We start from the raw sequence: 19,818 nt of genomic DNA, 5'->3' as shown, positions 1-19,818 counted from the left end.
ATCAGATGCTATTGATTTCAACAGTTCTGTCTTGGTGACCACTTCCTTGCCTTGGAGACAGTATTATTGTTTCCAGATTTGCAGTACTCATTTGTACAATGAAGGAAAAATCACTCAGTGAGTAGCAAGAAGCAGAAGAGAATTATGCGGATGTGTTTTCATTCACTGTTGTAACAATACTTCAGGAAAAAAATTAAACCAAATCCAGTATAAAGCAAGCCAGCAAAAAGTTCAATTTCTGGTGTAATTTTCAGATAGATGCCAAAACAAAAACTTTGAAGATAATTCATAACAGAAACACCAAGGAATGTGCTGATGCACCCTTGTAATACTGTAAGAACAGGGCAGAGATAAACAAGTAACAAAAAAGGAATGCTTTTTGGTTTTTTTTTAAGCTAAGGACAGTTTGCAGCAATCCTTTCTTGGGCAAAATGTGAACAAGACAGCAAAATTCAACAAACTTGTTTCATACATAAGGAAATCCACGACTAATAATCAACTACTAATAAGATCAAGTATCTAATGATGTCAAATCAACTCGAGTGAGTGCTAACAGTTCAAAAACCACCAGTAAGCAGAAAGAAAATGTCATGGATGTTATTGTTAATAAAAGATTTCCTGATTTCAGGCATTCTACAATTATGCTTTGAAGCTTTTCTGCATCTTGTCTATTTTTAGCTGTTAGCAGGGATAACTGTGCACTATTACTTTAAAAAATAATTGACAAATTGGCTGAAAAGCAAGCAGTTCAGGGAGTTGTCAAGGAGAATTTATGTATCAATTTTTCCCTGTCTGTGAGAATGGAAGCCAGAATTAAGGAAATCATCTATTTCTTTATATCAGTCATCTACACAGTTGAAAAACTAATTATTGTGAATAACAATGATAGTTCTTAGAGGCTTCCCTTGTCCCATAAATCTCCTGGGAGATGTCTCAAGGACAGAGCAGAAATTATTAATCTAAGGAAAGATAATATTCTATCAGTACTTCTGAGCAGTGTTGATAAAATCAAATCAACAGCTAAATGAAGATGCAAACTAGATTACCCTCAATAAAACTGCACACTGATGAATTTCTGCTGCATCATAAGCAGAAAAAAGCCAAGAGAAAAAAGCTCACATAATTAGTGATTGAACTGTTTCTGAGTAGAAAGTGAAGTGCTATCTTCCTTTCTTTTCCTTTGAAAAAATGTTCTTTCAGAATGCTCCAAGATTTTGTGATTTCTAAGTTTTTACTACTTCAGTTCTTATACTGAGGATGAACAGAGAGGTCTCCTGAACAATCCCACTCACATATGTTCCATTTATACAAGTCTACAACTGCATCTCTGGATACTTATCAAAGCACTTTGCATTTAACTAGTCCTCTCTCTTCAGCAGTGAATGCCAATTAAGAAGAACAACCCACAAAATCTGTTGACACAACTATTAACTAAGAAGATTTTTTAGCTCTTCCTTACCTGCTATTAGTGCAATTTTTTTGTTTGGTGCAAACAGTGAAAGTCCTTGAAAGTGGCCAGCAACACCAATGTATTATTAAGAGGTGTGATTGTGCCATAGAAAACTGGTAGGAGAGGTTCTCCAAAACCTCCTCATTACTTTTTATTAAAATTATTTTCTCAGTACAAACTGAACTGCTCATAACTATTATATGTTCATCTTGATTAATATGTATCCTTTTCTACGGTAATCATGTTCACACTGAATGCAAGAGTCATAACTTAAGGTTATAAGATATGCTACAATTTGCTTCCCTTTTTCCCTCTCAACAGCAGAGTCTGCTCCCAGGAGTGGCCACACAGACTCATTTACTTTGCAGAGGCTCTCATCTTACATATGTCTATGTAAAATCTCACCAACATTTGAAATGGCTGTTTTCCACTCTCAACTCTATTCATCTGTTTTCCACCATGATGATCAATGTTAATTAACAACAACAAAAATCCTAATCCACCAAGTAGTTTTGACCCTGGGTGAAGACAGTAAGTATAATTTTATTGGGCTGCAGTGATTACGAGTATAATTATAACTCAGAATATCACTGAGATATACATATCTCAGAAGTTTATCTGCACTTTAATTATCTTTAAATATTAGCAATTCTAATTTATTTTTATCTCCTTTATGTAGTTAATGCATAACAATCTTTATTAATCTTCCAAACATAATATATCTCTCTGTTCTGCTTCAAGCTGTGGTTGAAGAGCCTTGTGACGGTCTTCATTTCTATGCCATCCAGCACACTGTTGAATGTGGTCTGCAGCTAAGACTCCAAAGAGCTGCAATAATGCAAGTAAATAAAGGAGCAACAACCTTCTAGTTTGTTCTCTGCAGGCTGCTCTACTATCTTAAACCTCTTTGTAACAGTTGTATGCAAAGCATAATAAATAACTGCATAAAATAGTTATCAACTTGTGTGTGTTTGGAGGCTTGGAGCTCTGAAACACAAACCTCCCAGCTCTGCCAGAGCCATGTCTATTCTGAAAGCACTCCAGTCCCCTGGTAGCCTACAGGGACACCATTCAGAATGAGAGATGCATTCACTGTAAAGTATTTAAATGGAGTATGGAGCTGCGGTGAAGCTTAATTGCTAACAGGAAACATTGAGACACTGCAGAAAAGAGGGAGTGCTTTTTTGAAAGAGTAACAAACAGAAGACAAAACTACCTGAAAAGGTAAAACTCAATCCAGCAAGGCCAGAAATGTAACATACTGTACTCTGACAGGTGCAATCACATACACGATAGCAAACAACTGACTAAAAAGTAATTTAGAAAAGTATTTTGGAATTGCAGTGCACGCCAAACTGAACTTGAACAAACAGGGAATCATTAGAGAAAAGGCAAACTCTACGTGGAGACATATAAAGCAGTCTCAGCCACAAGACATATGAAATAACCCCTTCTGCTGCATTCAACATTTGCAAAGCCTCAGACAGAATGTTGTGTTTAGTCGAAACCATGGCACACCATATGTGTGTATGAGCATCTAAACAGATTCCAGGGAGGAGAAAGAAGCGTGACAGGAGGCCCAGGAAGTAGAATCCACTAGAAAAACCCAACAGAGTGCAGATTTTTCTTTTGTTTGGTCTGGTATTAGTCTAAAGGAAAATAAAATTGAGGGACACATGGTGACAGTCTCTAAATACGCAGAAGCTTGCTGTAACTAGAAGAGAACTACTTGTCTTCCACGTCAGTGAGGGACACAAAGTAGTGCATTTCAGCTGCAACAAGGGAGTTTAGGTGAGACCTTGTGGCATATACCCTGCTCCCTCCAAAAGCTTTTTAACAGTAAATTCAGTGAGAACCTGGGACAGATTGCCTAGGGAGTCTGAAGGCTTTTAAGAATAAGGCAGACGAAGAACCAGTCATGAATGGTACAGGCAGAAGTGGCCTGTCACAATGCCCAGGACAGATCAGCATGCTCCAACTGAGCTTTGAGATTGTTTTTATACAGTTTTTATATGATATCAAGAAGAGAAGCTTCAAAACCAGAAGTGGAGAAGACAGACTCTGAAAGAGAACAAGTGTCTCCATTCTCACTGCCTTTTGCCTTTCGCAAAACCACGACTATTCGAGGAACATGAAGGACATCCAGGGAGTTTACATATGTAATAAAAACTACAGGAGCAGCTGGTGAGAACAGAGATACATTCAAAAATTCACCACTTGAATTATGAATCTGTATTAGTTAAATTTCAGAAAATGGTTTAAATATTTATATATTAAACATTTACATGTTAAAATGAAAGAAAATAGTTTTAAAACTTGCCCATATATATTACAGAATGGGTAAATACTTATTAACAGAGTGCACAATATTTTATTCTCAAGTAATATAAGCTTCACTAAGAAATAAATGACTATAATTACTATTATTCTGGAAATCTGTTTGAATTTAAAAACCATTCTCTGGCAGAGACAGATACATACCTGTGTAATTAACTCTTACTAAATGTAAATTCCCTTCTTCAGAAACCCAATGACTATTAAACAGACTTACATGACACTGCTAGCACAGTACTGAAAAATATAACCAGAAAAGTGGTTATCTTGGTGACCTGGTAAAGGAATTCAATGTGTCTCCCTGCTAGATCAGTGGCTCAAATGCTGGCCCACACTAGTGATGACTGACAACTGCAATCATCTAATGACCTTTTGCCAGCTGTGTGAATAAAAGCAACAATTTTTGTCCCAGAGCAATCTGTCCTCAATGAAGCATTATCAGCACAATTTAACAACCCCCCAGCCAGGCTCCATGAGGCAAAGTTACGGGTAGGCAGATGGATAGAAAAATTCCCACACTGAAAAGGAGCACTCTCATTCTGAACAATGCTGGCATGCCAAAATTTGACATTTAGTCTCAAAAAAGTGATCAAGAAAAGAAAAGGAGCAGCTACCACTTCTTACTTTCAGCAGAGGACTATGCAGGCAGTCCTTAGTCTGCCAAAATTTCCCATTTTTATGACTACTTGGTCTAAGCAAGAATTAAACAGCCACAAAGCAGCTTCAGAGCAGTTTTTCTGTAGAAGTTTGATCCTCCACCAGTGATGGTATTGGCCATTCAATCTGCACTACACAAGACACACAAACACCATAGTGATCAAAAGATAGTGTTTTTTCAGCATTTATTACTATTAGAGATATCAAGATGGTGGCTTTTTATTGATGCTGAAGTTGTATGAACTGCCATTTGTGTAAGATTTTAATAACTGTCTTGATTAAGTTTTCAAACCACACCTGAAGACTCAACTCTGAGGATCAGCAAACCAGTGCTATCAGAACAGCAAAGAATATCCCCTGTGCAACACCTCACCAGTGTGCAGCCACGGACAAATTTCATTCTGAATGCTTCTGCTCCTACAGAATGAAGTTAATAATACTCACTACCTTTGAGAAATAACATTGATAAGCCTATACAAATGGGAGAAGAAAAGTTGAAAGTAAATTCCTACTGAGAAACAATAAATAGAATTTTTATTTATCTTGTGAGTAAGAAAGTTAATTAAAACAGTAATGTGTTCATGCTTAATTATTGGAGGTGCATTCAATCACAGGAGTGAATATGAAAGCTGGAGGAAAAATAGAAGGGAAGAAAATCTTCACTGACTTATTCAGAAAAAGGACAAAACCTAAGCATTTTCACTACAATAACATTATCATTTTAGTATCTCTATATTGGCAAAGAATCTACCTACTGAGATTCCTGAAGGCTCAACAACACATGCTCATTTCAGGTGTCTAAGTGAACAAGTTTTTAAATCATTTTCCTGATGATGAAAATATATTTTGTAATTTATTGTAAAAATCAAAACTATTTATTTATAATTAACAATGCAATTATTTAAGACACGGGAGGCAATTCTTTTAGCTCTACTACAATTGCTTAAGCTCGTTTGAAACTCCTGTGTTTAAAAAGGGATTCTCTACACTGTGTTCAATGGTTACAGGTATGTTCCAGGCCATGCTATTTTGCCTTGTGTTTTAAGGAATTCTGACAAGGAAATGGAGCATGGAATGCAGCTTGGGTTAAGTAAATCAAGTAACATCTCTATTCACTAGAAAAGTGAAAAACAAATCACTGCAAGTTCAAACAAGAGTTCTACTGAGCAAGGTACAAGAATAATATTTCATAATGAGTTTTAGTTAAACTACTAAGCAATTGCTTCTCTCAAAGGCTTAAAACGAATGCTTTTATAAAGTCTAGAGCATGAAGGTTCTACAGAATCTTACATTTTAAGAAGCTCTCCCATTCCTTGCACACTTAGCAGAAAAAATAAACAATGTACTATTACAAGCTTGGAACTAGTGAATCACAAAGTCTATATGATGATCCAAATGAACACAGAGAATATTATTTTAGTATTTTAGCATTACTCTCCACATTGTGTGGACTAGCATTGTGTTAATTCTCCTAAAAGCAGTTTTGTACTCCTCCATCCCAAACCACATTTCCATTGTGCATTCTGCTAAACAAAAGCTCCCAACTTCCTAAACTGTGCATCAATCCCCTGTGGTATATAAGAAGGGGACAAAGCAAATCCAGACATTTAGACCTTAAACCAGGATTTGAACTCGACTGGTGAAGAAAGCAATGCAAAGTCTATCCCTTCACCCTCTTACTTGAAATAGATCTTGTTCCTATTCCAGATACTTAAGGAATATCTGAACTGCATTCAATGGAGTTGCTCAAATATGAGTGTAGAATCAACTTAAATGGGTATAGAGACAAATGCTACTCTGCTGCTCCACAGCATATGGATTTCAAAGTTCAAGGACATGTAAGGTCATCATAAGAAATCTTTTACTTGATACTTTTTTAGACATAAACTCCTTGATTCTGACAATTTCGACCCTTAAAAAGGAGTGTACTGTGGCTGCAAATTCATAACATATTTAATATACAATCTCTTGGCTTTCAAGAACTATGTGGCCTTAAAACTAGAGCACTACATTTTCAGTTAGTGTTTTTTCACTCACCTCCAATTAGAAGAGGTAATGGCAGATTAAAGTGGTGTTTGTAACAACCATATGCCAAGGGTGTAAGATGCTAAATTCACATAGGCAAACTGCCAATGCTGTCACAGTTGTCACTATCATTTTGTTGAGGTCCTCCAGAGCCAGACTGATGCCTTGGTGCCAAAACCACAGTCACTGCCAAACCACTAGGTGAGATCAGAGCTGAAGACTTCAGCCCTCTTCTTGGGAGCTCTGAAAGAAGTGGCTCAAAGCTTATTTTCTCCCTGCAAGAGGGCAGGTGTCTACCACACTGTGGTGAGCACTAAAACTGTGGTGTTTGTCACATTCCTTTCTCCCCCCAATATTTCTTCATTTTCTTCCTTACTGCAATATGAAATCCCAAAGAAAACAAAAGGAATAAACCAGAAACAAATAACAATATGCAACTTGTTTTCCTCAAGTATTCATTCTACCCTCCCATCCCATGAGACCAGGGAAGGATTCAAACCTCAAATACTGTTAGAAGAAAGTAAGTCCAACTCTTCAAAAATCAATCCCTTTTTGCTTGTGATGGACTCTTAGGAGAGGGATGAAAATGATGCCAAAATAACTTACTCTTCTGAAGAAAAGGGGAGAATTATTTGTCTCTGCTGAGAATCCATGTAAAAAGTACATGCCTTTATTCTCTGGTATGAGAATGCTTTCTCTCAACAGAGAAATTCAAAGCTACTGAATGTTTCTCCAACTTCCAGTGACTATCCATATAGATAGTCACACTCAGAGTTATGGTCAACAGTTTGATGTCCAAGTGGAGAGCAGTGATGAGTGGAATTTCTCAGGTGTTGGCATTTGGGTCGGCGCTGCATAACATCTTTGTCAGCAACACAGTCAGTGGGATTGAGTGCACTCTCAGCAAGTTTGCCTATGACACCAAGCCGTGTGGTGCACTTGACGTGCTGGAGGGAAGGGATGCCACTCAGTGGGACCATGACAGGAAGTTCAACATGGCCAAGTGAAAGGTCCTGCACATAGGTCAGGAAAACGCCAAGCACAAATATGGGCTGGGTGGAGAATGAACTGAGAGCAGCCCTGAGGAGAAAGACTTGAGGGTCTTGGTTGACAAGAAGGTCAACATGACCCAGCAATATGCACTCGCAGCTCAGAAAGCCAATTGTGTCCTGGGCTGCATCAAAAGAAGCATGGCCAGCAGGTCACCACTGGTGACGCCCCACCTGGAGTGCTGCACTCAGCTCTGGGGCCCCCACCATATGCAGGACACAGACCTCTTGCAGTGGGTCCAGAGGAGAGACATGAAGATGATCAGAGGGCTGGAGCTCCTCTTCTATGAAGACAGGCAAAGAGAGCTGGGATTGTTCAGCCTGGAGAAGAGAGGGCTCTGGGGTGACCTAACTGTGGCCTTCCAGTAGCTAAAGAGGGTCTGTAAGAGAGCTGCAGAGGTACCTTTTACAAGGGCATGTTGTAATAGAACAAGGTGAAATGGCTTTAAACTGAAAGAGGGTGGGTTTAAATTAGATATTAGGAAGAAATTCTTTACTGTGAGGGTGGTGAGGCACTGCAACAGGTTGCCCCAGAGAAGCTGTGGATGTGCCATCCCTGGAACTGTTCAAGGCCAGGCTGGATGGGGCTTTAAGTAACTTGGTCTAGTGGAAGATGTCTCTGCCCATGGCAGCAGGGTTGGAACTAGGTGATCTTTGAAGTCCCTTCCAACTCAAACCATTCTTTAATTCTATGATATATTTGTGCATAAGGGAAAGAAACAACATTAAGACCATCTCTATAACCATACCAAAAAAATGAGAGCTGATTATATCATCAGCTCTTGCACTGCTTAGCAGGTTGAGCTTAGTACAGTTTTCAGAGGACACTGCTTTCCTCTGCTTCTCTCTGTTATTTTTTATACTAATGAGGGAATCTAATGCTCATGGAATGACACCACTGGTAATGGTAAGATCCAGGAATAGCATGGGCAGGTGCTGTACACAAGTTTCTCCCACAGCTCTGCCAATCAACCCCAAGTCTGACTCATCTTCTCTCAGTATTGTATTTTCCTGAAGCAGAGAATAATCACCGTGCCAAACTATACAGTGTAAAGTTCCGCTTGGAATGAGAATGACTATAGACAAATTTTCCCTATCAATGCCTCACAACTTGAAATCAGTGCTGTAAGGGCTTGAAGATGGGAGTGAAAGACTGAAAAAGAAAACAAACTCAGGAAAATTACTTCACCTAGAAAACTTCCTGCAAAAGAAATCAGAAGAAATTCATCCCAGCCCCAAGATGAGAAATATCCTTTTAAAGACTTGACCTTCTTTCATTTCTGCAACGATATCTAAATGGCAGCTGCTTTTAAATCAAACTAAGTTGTAAAAGCAAGTTGCATTATTAAATTCCATCTTTCTTCTGCAAGAGCTAATCCAAAGTGCATCTGTCAATAGCAACATCTATTTTTGGTTCGTCTCAAACTATTTTAAGCACAGTACTAGAAGGTATTCAAAGAATGGCAAAAGGAGCCAAACAACAATTTTGTTGTTGCAATTTTAACACTTATAAGCCTACATATCAGCCTAGAAGTAGGTGAGCTGTGAGCCAGACCAGAAGACTCTTTATCCATGATTAAGTGTCACTGTGAGGTGCTAATATGGAGAGGCATATAAGAACTTAGTTGGCAACTTTGTAAGGATAAAATAAAGGCTTTTTATTTAAAACAACAGTTGAGTTATTAATGCAGTAAACACCTTAGAGCAAGTGCTGTTTTTAAGTCCTTGCAAAAGTATTTCTTCCTTCTGTAAAACCCACCCCAGGCTATTTCCTGAAAAAGTCTGTCATTGTGATAGATGGAAGTAAGCAGGGAAGTAAAAACAAATTTCAAGAAGTGCTTGGCAGCAGAAAAGTTATTAATGCAACTTAATGTATCATTCAACAAGACTAGCCAGGATAAATTTTTGATGTGTGGCAAGCATTTTAATCAGTTTGACTTTTTCATGAAGGTCATAGAGTCTTTCAAGGTAAGGGCATATGTACAAGCTACGGCACAGTAAGTTAGACTATGTACTTGCAGGGAGTCATATAGAGCCAACAACTTACAGGCATGCTCTTACCCTGGTGTGTCAAGTATATTGAAACAGCTCTCCCTTCAGTGCAAGGTAAGGTGGGTAATTTGTTCTTCCTTTGGGCTGTCAAAGTGTAAGATCTTAAACTTAGGTACAACACTGCAGCTGCTCTACCACAAATTTTCTTAGTGTAGTAATCTTTATCACTGGTCCACCCCTGCACTGTACAACATCTGTGTAATAAATCTTTGAAAGAGCAAAAGACAGGCATTGTGGCATTTTCCAACTGCCATTAATTCAGGTTTCATATACATGACACCTTACATTTCAGTTCAAATCTTGACTCAGTTATATTCAAAGACTGCTAAAGAACAACAACTCATTATAGTTCCGTGCATGTTACATAGCAAAGCTAGGAAGATTGCTAGTATTAGTAGGTATTTCTTCAGGTATATGAGAATAAAGGAAGAACCTTGGCAGGAGACATGCCTTTCATTAAGGACACGGATCAGGACAGATTCAGCAACATTTTTCTTTACTACTTAGTAATTCTGACAGAAATTAAAACTATTCAATAAATTCTGCAGCACTGTTCATTCTCCTATAGTCATCAGTTTTTGCCTACTCTCAGTATACTTCTTGCATTCTTAATTTTGAGGTTCTGTCACAATTCCCTGCAATGTTGCCCAGGTTTTGGAATGGCTGTGCAAAGGTTTCATCTAGGCTGATAGCCATTTATACACTGCTTTGATAAGCTTCCATCTCCCCTTCCCTCCTCCAAGCAGAAGAACCATCAAGGCTCTAAGTAGGACTCCACAAATGGAAATGAGGACTGGAGTCTGGCTGAAGTGTGTAGCACTGACAGGCTGAGTTACCACAGCAGTGACCATGCAGTCTCAGTCCTGACTCTTACAAATAGTCTTTTTCACAGTTCAGCTGAGATTTTTCCATGTATTTGAATGAAAGCTATCAGAAACTAATTTCCAAGATGTTGCCATATCGAGATAATTGGTTGGTAAAAGGCAAAACTGGATGATTGGTGAGCCAAGAGTACTCCTTAGAAGCACTGATCCCAGTGTAACTACACAGGTCACATTTCCCTAGAGCTGGAACTGAGCAGAAGTAACTAAGGAGAAAACCAGAATCAGTGATACTGACTTCCACGCTATTACAGCCTAGCGTTGAAGCTCTGCCAGTGCTTTGCAAACTGAAGGTTACAAGGCCATAGCAACAACATGCTTCCTCCTTGAATTATTTGTATTACTGCTCTACTTTACCTTAATTTAGCATGTAATTGATTTAAATATAAAACGAGATTTTGTTTTTCCGGACATTTATTTTATAAAATTATATTTACTAGAAAAATACATTATTTCTAATTCACAGCAACATCTTCTATATCCTTTCTAATTACATGGGTATTTGTGTTCCATTATTATACTTCTGGGTTTGATGGCAGTATTATAATTGCAGCAAGTTCTTTCCTAAAGAGAATGCAGTTTTCTTTCTTTTATTCAGCTTACTATGCCCTGAAGTTATCCTGCAAAGTCCATTAATGAATTTAAGTGAAGCAGTAAAAACACATTTTCTGTAAGAACACTTCCAGCAAACTGTCCTCTACCACACTGTTATTTCTGTCTGGAGATGCAGAGACAAACAGATGGGGTTGTTTACAACCACCTTATGCACACACACTACTGTCTTTATGTTTTTCGAGAACCTGCCCTGTGCATGTGCCAGAGGTAAAATTAAAAATAAGATATTAAGAAAAATATCTAATCTCCTTTCAAAGACTCCAAGCCGTGCTGTCACACTGTTGCTCATCTTCTACGTAATTTCACTTTTTTCCAGGCTAAGTTTATTTAAATTCCACTTTTGGCACTAGATCCTGTTATACCTTTGTCTATAGAAGAAAAAGCTTCTGTTCTACTCTTACTCTTCAGATGAAAAATCCTACATAGAAAATAATGAATCCACCTTCCAATATTTTTTCTATAAATTGTAGATATTAAATATGCTAAGCATCACAATATAATGACTGTTTTTCTAGATCCCTAATTATTTTGGTTGAGTCACCATCCCTGGAGGCTTTTAAAAGACATGCAGATGTGGCACTTAGGGGCACGATTTAGTGATGGAGTTGGCAATATTAGGTTTATGGTTGGACTCCATGATCTTAAAAGGTCATCAAGTCCAGCCTTTGACTGATCATCACCTTGTCAATTAGACCATAGCACTAAGTGCCACATCCAGTTGTTTCTTGAACACTTCCAGGAATGCTGAACTCTATCACCTCCCTGGGCAGCCTGTTCCAATGCTTGACAATCCTTTCCATAAAGAAATTCTTCCTGAATAACACTAAAAATTCTTAGACCTTTATAATAACTGCTTCATGGAGTTTTATATTAGAAATTATAATTACATATATGTATGTATTTTAAACTCCTTTCATCTTTTGCTCCTTGTTCTAGTCCTCCCAGCACTGTAAACAAAGGGTCTAATCCTGTTCTTAGGATAACCAAAGTGAGTTGCTCCATGTCTAACTGCACTGATGCATTAATGAAGACAATGCTATGGCACTCCTTGGCAAGGTGAACAGAATGGGAAATTCTTACATAACATGAATGAATTTGGTTTTTGTTCACATCACTAGATATTTTCCTACTTTCTGTCCTAGTAAGACCTTTCATAGTTCTATGGCAGATTTTATATTTGATACAAGTTAAAAATGAATCAATGCATTTCCTTCTTTCTTCTCAGTTTCTTCTTGAGGTCTTAATAGCGATCCACAGCATGAACTTGTGGCAAAAATTATCACTATTTTCATACAAGAGTGGTGAAGACTGAAGTGTTTTATCTATTGTTGTCACTTCCCACGATGGGCCACGGAATACTGTGGAAGTGCTGGGAAGACAACAGGTTATTCCAAGTTTCCTCTATTTTTCCACTGCTTTTTAAATCTTGTCCTATCACTTGCCTATGGGAGCCATATAAAGTTGTCCTGATGGAAGAGATACATAAACATGAAAAGAATACTGTAACACGCAAAAAAAAATTAAAGAACATATTGCCTCCTAATATAAGATGATGGGAGTACTGAGTCTGCTCTGGTTACTTGCAGTGGCATCTTTCAGTTTCTCTATCAAGACTTGGTGGGATTCCTTCAGCATGCACATAGACCTGAATTCAGGAGCTAATCAAAGCCCTCTCATTCACAGCCAAGCAAAAATTTAAACTCTTGCATAAGTGATTAGAGCAAGACAGCAGGGTTCATGTTTATTACCTGAACTGTCTGATAAACCGAAGGATCAAATCCTTTCACTGTCACCTCTCGGAAAACTCTTGGCTCCAGTTCCTCTTTGGTCAGATCACAGTGATATATAATACCTAAAATACAAAATACAGTGCAAGTTTATCAATTTAGTATATATCCACCATTAAAAGGATGCCAGTTTACACACTGTGATGCAGTAATGAATGAATGGTGAAGGTAACTTGGCAGGGTGAAAAACAGTAGCTTCTGACATTTTTTCATTTATTATATAATTTAACACATTTGAGTATGTGCCATACAGTGCGACTATCATGTTTGCACACTGGCTAACATACTACAAAACCCTAATATTCATGGCTACACTAGAGATACATATGATCCATAAACAAACTTGATTGTTAATTATTCTATGTTTTTCTCCTTTACAGCAAGCTGGTCCCTGCAAAATTAGAAACATATATTAGGGAAAATAACACTAAAAGTTAAGGCAACAAGTATTCTACTAGGATCCTTAAGGTAATAAAACTAACCAATGTGGACAGGACTTGACTGAAATAATGCCATATTGTATTGTGTACATTTTAGATACTTTCAGGAAACCAGATGTAATTAATACAGAGGTTACAGTTATAAAAATTTATACTGAAACATGAAATGATGAGGAAACATATCTGATACAAGGGAATTGCCTCATTAAATTGCTTTTATAGACTCTGGAAGATCAGGAAGTTACAGATTGGCAAAGAATACAGATATAAATCAACATTTCTAATAACTGATAAAGGCTTTTTCCATAATGGTGAATTAATAGGGGACTAAAAGTAGGACTACCCTAATCTGCTGGGATTTTTTTTTTCTTCATTTATCACAAAATGACTAGCAAACCTAATCAGGGTGACAGATGCAAACAAGCATTAAAGCAGTGTTTCCCTTAAAGATTAGGATCCAGAAAACGATGTGAAAGAGCAATGTAAAGCACTGGAGGCAGTAACAGGCAGAGCAGCCAACTGACACAAATGCAGCTGCCCAAGCTGGATAATGTACTGGCAAATATTACACACAGAGCAGGCAGAAGAGCTGCATCTTAGTAAACCACATGATGAAGTATAAGCACAGTCACAGACTGCATTTCAGGAGCCAATCAGCCTAATGCTACAGTAACATGCAATTCAGCCCCTGGTACTGAATCTTTTCTTCTATTTTTAGTGTCACAGCAGTTATATCAAGAAACATTGTAATATTGGGGCCTGAATTCTTTTTCGGTGTTCTAAATAAATAAAAATACCAGAGTGGTCACCTAAATGTCTGATTGGAGTGGACAGCAGGGATAACGATATTTTTCAGGGAATAACGAAAATTATTTTTATGGTATCAACATCTAAGGTTTTAGAACCGCTTTATTCATTATTTCATATATATGTTTACTATTAATTTTTTGTAAGTATTAAACACCAGTATGTTAATTTGTTTCTCATTAGAAAAAAAATAGTACAAGTGCAAATTGTATTGATTTCTAACAGTAAAGTAGAAAGATCTAGGTTAATCAAGGATCAGCCCCATACCCTTTGTCAGACTATTCCAATGATTGGGTGAATGGAGGTTGTATGCAAATTAAAAAATATCCATACACCTTCCTAAAAATTACCTCTCTGCTCTGCTTTCCTCACCCGTTCCTTATTCCCATACAGTCTGCCTCCATTTCTTACCTTCCATTTTAATTCTAGGTTCCAGGTCACTCTGCCCCAGTTAACAGAGCTATGCCATGGCGAATTCTTTGTAGATGCTAAGCAAATGAATCAAAAGGAGAAAAAAATTCTGCCTAAGCAACCAGCAGGCAGTGAGAGCAGCCATTGCTGACTGGTTGGCAAGCCATGGGCTCAAACAGATCTCCAGGCTCTTCCCCTACGCGTTTAGCAGCCACAGAGACTCTACTGGCTCAGCTGAAATGAACAGTGGAGGCTTGTAAGACTGGCCCACGAGGCAGGACATGAGCAAGTGAACTATCTGCACCATCAAGCTGGATGAAGTCAGAAGTAAATGCAAGAGTGTCAAGCTACTATCCAGCTGCAATGATCTGAATGTTGTTTAAAAGACGAACTGAAAACATAAGGTATCTTATTCCTGGTTATGTAAACAGTAAGATAACAGGAAATTAATCACACTTCTTATCTGCTAAGAAAGATAATTTTGATAATTTCACATGATCCTTTCTAGCAAAACCAGCAAACCTATCAAAACTGCAATATGGCCATTTTGAAATGTAATGTTGCTGTGCTCTAACTGAAACAGAGCAAAAATATATGTCAGATACTATAAGAACATTTTTGATCATCTTATGATTCCCAACCTTGGAAGAAGATAAAGATCCTGAAGCCTATATCCTCCCCTCCATATTTGAATCCTGTCTTTTATTAGCTATTGAAGAAGAGGAATTAAAAAGAGCAAACAGCAAACACATTTTCTTATCATATACTAGCTAGACTATAGTGTAGAAACTCCCTTCCTATGCAGAATTCTAGAATATTTATTGGTGTGCCACATATGCATTACATAATGCTTTGGACATCTCCAGCTTTGCAGGATTGTAGAAGAAAGATTTCTACAGCAATCCAACAACAGCAAGTGCTGTAAGGACACATAGTAAGGTTGTTCTAATGAGCTATGCATAAATGAATCACTAAACTTTCAGAGGAAGAATTTCTGTGACTTTTATTAATGTTCTTTAAAATTTTGATAAAAATCACATTAAATACATTAACAATCGTCTTCAACAGCATTTGTCAACTTATATTTTGCTGTATGAAGCAAGAGTTGTGAGAATGCTACAATTTCATCTCCACTACAAGTCTGTCTTGACTAATTTCTTAACGCAGGCCTCTAAAATACTAGTAGGCATATTATTTAGGCTTGATGGATGAAGGACTGGTATGTTTTGAAACGCACAACCACTGCTTACTACATGGGGAAGGGTGAAGCAGTTTTATCTGCATCTTAAACATACCAAATAACAACTAAACAACAGAAAAAGAGACAGATGTTGTTCACAGGAAAAAGAACAACAATATGAAGGAAAAAAGTCTTACCTGGAGACAAAAAGGAAGTAAACTGATAGAATATTTCAGTGTCCTTCTTTCGGCCACTATATCCCACAATACTGCCAACCTCTAGGGGGAAAGTCTTGAGATGTGCACCAGTGGCGAGGTCATGAAGTTGCAGGATATTCTTCACGTCGTGCAGATAGCACAAAACTAGGAAATTTGATCTCACACAATCAACCCATTCTGCACAATAAAAAAATGTAAGAAAGCAAACAATCAGAACTCTTAAATCTTTGTAAGTCACCTGCCTTCTGAAACAAAAAAGTGAACCCAAAATCAAGTCTGACATTCTCTAGAAATGCACTAACCATGCCACTTGAAGCTAATTTATGCAGACATAGGAATAAAGAATTGTCTAATCAATATGCTTATGCATTTGGGATGTTTATAGAACAATATTGCTCTTAAATATCACATATTTCAATGCAAACCCCAAGCAAAACATTTATCTTTTCCAGCAATACTTACAGAAATTCATGAAAATCAAAACAATCATTATGATTTATACTCAAACTAAACTAATGAAAAAAGACGTGATCCTATATTGCATTGAAGTATAGAACCTAAAGGTTACTATGTCTTGGTTTTACTGCTTAAGTAATCAGGAGGCTATTCTTGTAAGTAAGCTCTACTGGGTGTAAGAAAAGGGCTACTCTGGAGTGATATTCTCAACAGGCCATTAAAAATACCCCACATGCTTATTCAAGGAACTAATGTTGCTAAACATCATTCTTGAGACTGTAAAATAGGAGGAGGAGGATGCAGCACAGTGAACACAATCCACCAAAAGGACCCAGAAACAAATAACTCTGCAGAGGTTCATTGCCTTTATGCCTCTCCTGGCAGTCCTGGGCTCCTGCAGACCTGCCCACTTTGTCTGTGCAGCTGCGCAGGAATGAGAGCTTCTGCTTCACAGAAGACAGCAGAACTGTCACATTCTGAGTTTGTTCCTCAGAGCAGTTACTAGAGATACGTGAACTTTTTCTTCACGGCATGCTAATTTTTTTTAATTACAATAAAAAATCTGGGCTGGTAATTTCTAAAAAAAATCTCTGTAGTCCTACTGACCATCTCACTTCAATCTCTGTCTTTGTATCCTTCAGAGCTCCGGCTCACCCAGAATATATCATGTAATATAGTCACTCCTGTCTCCTGTGTCGCTGGCTTTACTCTTAGTGACAAATCTGTTTACTCATGCAAGCAAGAAAAAGACTGAAACCTCTCAATCTCACTCAGTATTTCTGTCATATAAGAAACTACTTCGCAACAAAAGTATTTCAAGTTCTCCTTAACTCACAAATCAAATACAAACAAGAAAAAAGACAAACAAGGTTAAAAGTTAAGAAAAAGCATCCTGGAGAAGGTAATGAGGGCATTTTTTTTTGTTTGTAGGACTAGGTAAGGAGGTGATTCTTATTCTCTTTCAACTATGTATGTGCAACTTCTTCCCCGACAAGTCAGACTGGAACTCTAAATCATGGGCAAGGTACCAGCACTGGACAATGTCTTTTCTTATCTGCTGGAAGCAAAAAATGAGGACATGGAACCAAATGAGAAAACTCCCAAGCGTGTAAGCCTATGAGTACTCTGAAAAACACCATAGGGTTAACTGAGCACACAAGCTTCCTGATGGCTGAGACGAGCATGAAAGATTACTAACATCCATGCATTCTTGTCATTCAGGATCAACGATCTCATGGTGTTCATTCTGACTTTCCCTCCTGTCTTCACTACAGTGCCAAAAGATAAACTTCAGTTGCAGTAACTCCCCTCCCTATCTCTTAACCATTTATGAATTAGCTAGCAGGTATGAAGGTTAAAGGTATGAAGAAAAATACCATTTTTCACTTGGGAGTGCACATTCTAGCTGAGGGAAGGGAAGCATTTTACATGCACTGAGTTTAGGTGTGCAGATGTGTAGGTACAGTGAGGTACAGGGAGCAATTGCTAGCTCTGCCTCTGCTTGTTAAATGGTGAATTGAGATTCAAGGAACTGCTCAAGATCACACTCACATCTATGACACGTTCATGAACTTGTTTTATTTCTCAGCTCTTCTTACTCAGGAGATCTATGCTGCTTTTCTTTACATTGTCACAAGTAAAGGGCTGGATACTAACTGCTACTCTCAAGTTGCCCTGCTCTACCAGTATTGGGCATTTTGCAGGGGCAGGGAGATGGGGGCTGTCACAGATCTCAAAATTAATCCTTTAACCTTCTAAAGCCAGCAGGTTTATCCTACGTCTTAGGTTGCAGTGTCTATAATGATCAGTCTGCATTTACAGTTTCAAAGCTGCCTTTCAACCAATTCAGCACACCTACTTGTAGCTATGTGGTCACTTAAAGCATAAGTTCAGTGCTAGATGTGAATGTCTCCTATGGTTTTATTTTAGACTCCCTGAAAATGAGAAATAACTCTTTATAAACAAACTCCAAAGGGGAGGAAATGAGTCTCATCACACTACAATATGTTCCGAGACGCCTTCTTCAATTTCATTTTAAAATAGCTGTCATTCTTTCTTTCCCTCAGCTTACAGAGTAGAGATCTACCTCAACTCTGTGTGAAATTCATGCTGACAGTTGTAAAATGAGGTGTGTGTACAACCCCTTTGCGGGAATGTGCTTGGTTTTTTCCCAGTATTTCCCAAATTATCTCCTTTATAAACAGTTCTTGAAAAAAAAAGGTCAAAGATAATAAAAAGTCCATCTTAATAAGTTGAAGAAACTAAATGACATTCACACCACCTTGTAGGCATGTGTATTTCTTGGTTAAATTATATTAGCTATAGAATCTTCCAAAGAATGCATTATGATACTTTGTAGAACATTTCTTTATGCCATTGATGGACACTGGCAGGGATTCATAATTCTTAATCCTGAATTTATTATTTGTAGATAAACCTATTTCTGTATGTGCAAGTGCAGCTTTTATGAAATTTAATTTAACACACAGAAATAAAGCAGGCTACGGCTTCCAGGCAGATCACAACAGAGCAGGAAACTTAAACCAAGGATCAGTATATCCAAGTAAAACATATTTGTGAGCTATGGCATCACTAACTATAACGTTTATAAAGAAATACTGATACAGCTAAACTACATCTTGTTAAGGAGTCACTCCCACACATATGTACAACTGGATAAGTAGCAATACTCATTTACCCTTTGAATCACTGCTGTCATAGCTTTTGCAGAAGGTGTTCACATTGTCATCTCTGGATCACACAAAATCAAATTCACTTGACTACAAGGTTTTCAAGACAATGAATTATTAACTGTCATTGCTATAATTATGTCTTCCTTAACAAATCTTAGAATGATTCGAAAAGGATGACATGGAGACTGGCTTGCTTACTGGCTTCATCAAGTGAAGGAGTGGGTTTTTTTTATTTATTCAGGACTACAGCTTCCTGAAGGTGAGAAAACTCCCATACCTTGGTGCTAAGGATACAGTAATTCTTTGTCCGCCACAAAGAAGCAACCGAACAATTCAAACTTACTTTCCTGTAAGATCTACTACAAATCTACTAAGATCTACTTAAAACTCATCTTCTTATGGAGACACTTTCATTTGTTAGTTAATCCAATTCCTTTATATACCACTCCAAAAAGCTAGAGAGAGAAGTGGACGTTTGACTACCTCCTCTGGCTTCACATTCAAATACAGTAGAAGACTAATGACACACAACAGACTCCTTAAAGTCACTCTGATGGTTATGTTGATAGATGATGTTAGATTATAGATTATGATAGATTATGTTTGCTTTCAAGTGTTTAAGAGCTGAATGCCTGTTGGTTTGTTTTAGTGAGGAAAGACAGATGTTACTGTAAATATGCATATCAAATCATATACACAAAGAGAATTCTACTCATTCTACAAAGCAACTCTTCACTAGAAAAGTAGCAAACATGAAGAAGTT

At 37.7% G+C, this 19,818-nt stretch overlaps 1 protein-coding gene across 1 annotated transcript in view; it reads right to left on the bottom strand.

Moving 5' to 3' along the window:
• The window catches only part of PREP (prolyl endopeptidase), an 89,677-nt gene that overhangs the window by 24,137 nt on the left and 45,722 nt on the right, over positions 1-19,818 (bottom strand). The window contains exons 9-10 of the mRNA XM_064649865.1: positions 15,886-16,083; positions 12,812-12,915 (exon numbers count right to left, since the gene is read on the bottom strand). Of these exons, the coding sequence (XP_064505935.1) occupies positions 12,812-12,915; positions 15,886-16,083 (302 nt within the window). The remainder of the gene's footprint in view (positions 1-12,811; positions 12,916-15,885; positions 16,084-19,818) is intronic.

The sequence above is a fragment of the Pseudopipra pipra genome, chromosome 3, assembly GCF_036250125.1.
Source record: "Pseudopipra pipra isolate bDixPip1 chromosome 3, bDixPip1.hap1, whole genome shotgun sequence".
Taxonomy (NCBI): Eukaryota; Metazoa; Chordata; class Aves; order Passeriformes; family Pipridae; genus Pseudopipra; species Pseudopipra pipra.
The sequence above is the reverse complement of the archived record's forward strand: the minus strand, read 5'-3'. Positions and strand labels throughout refer to the sequence as shown.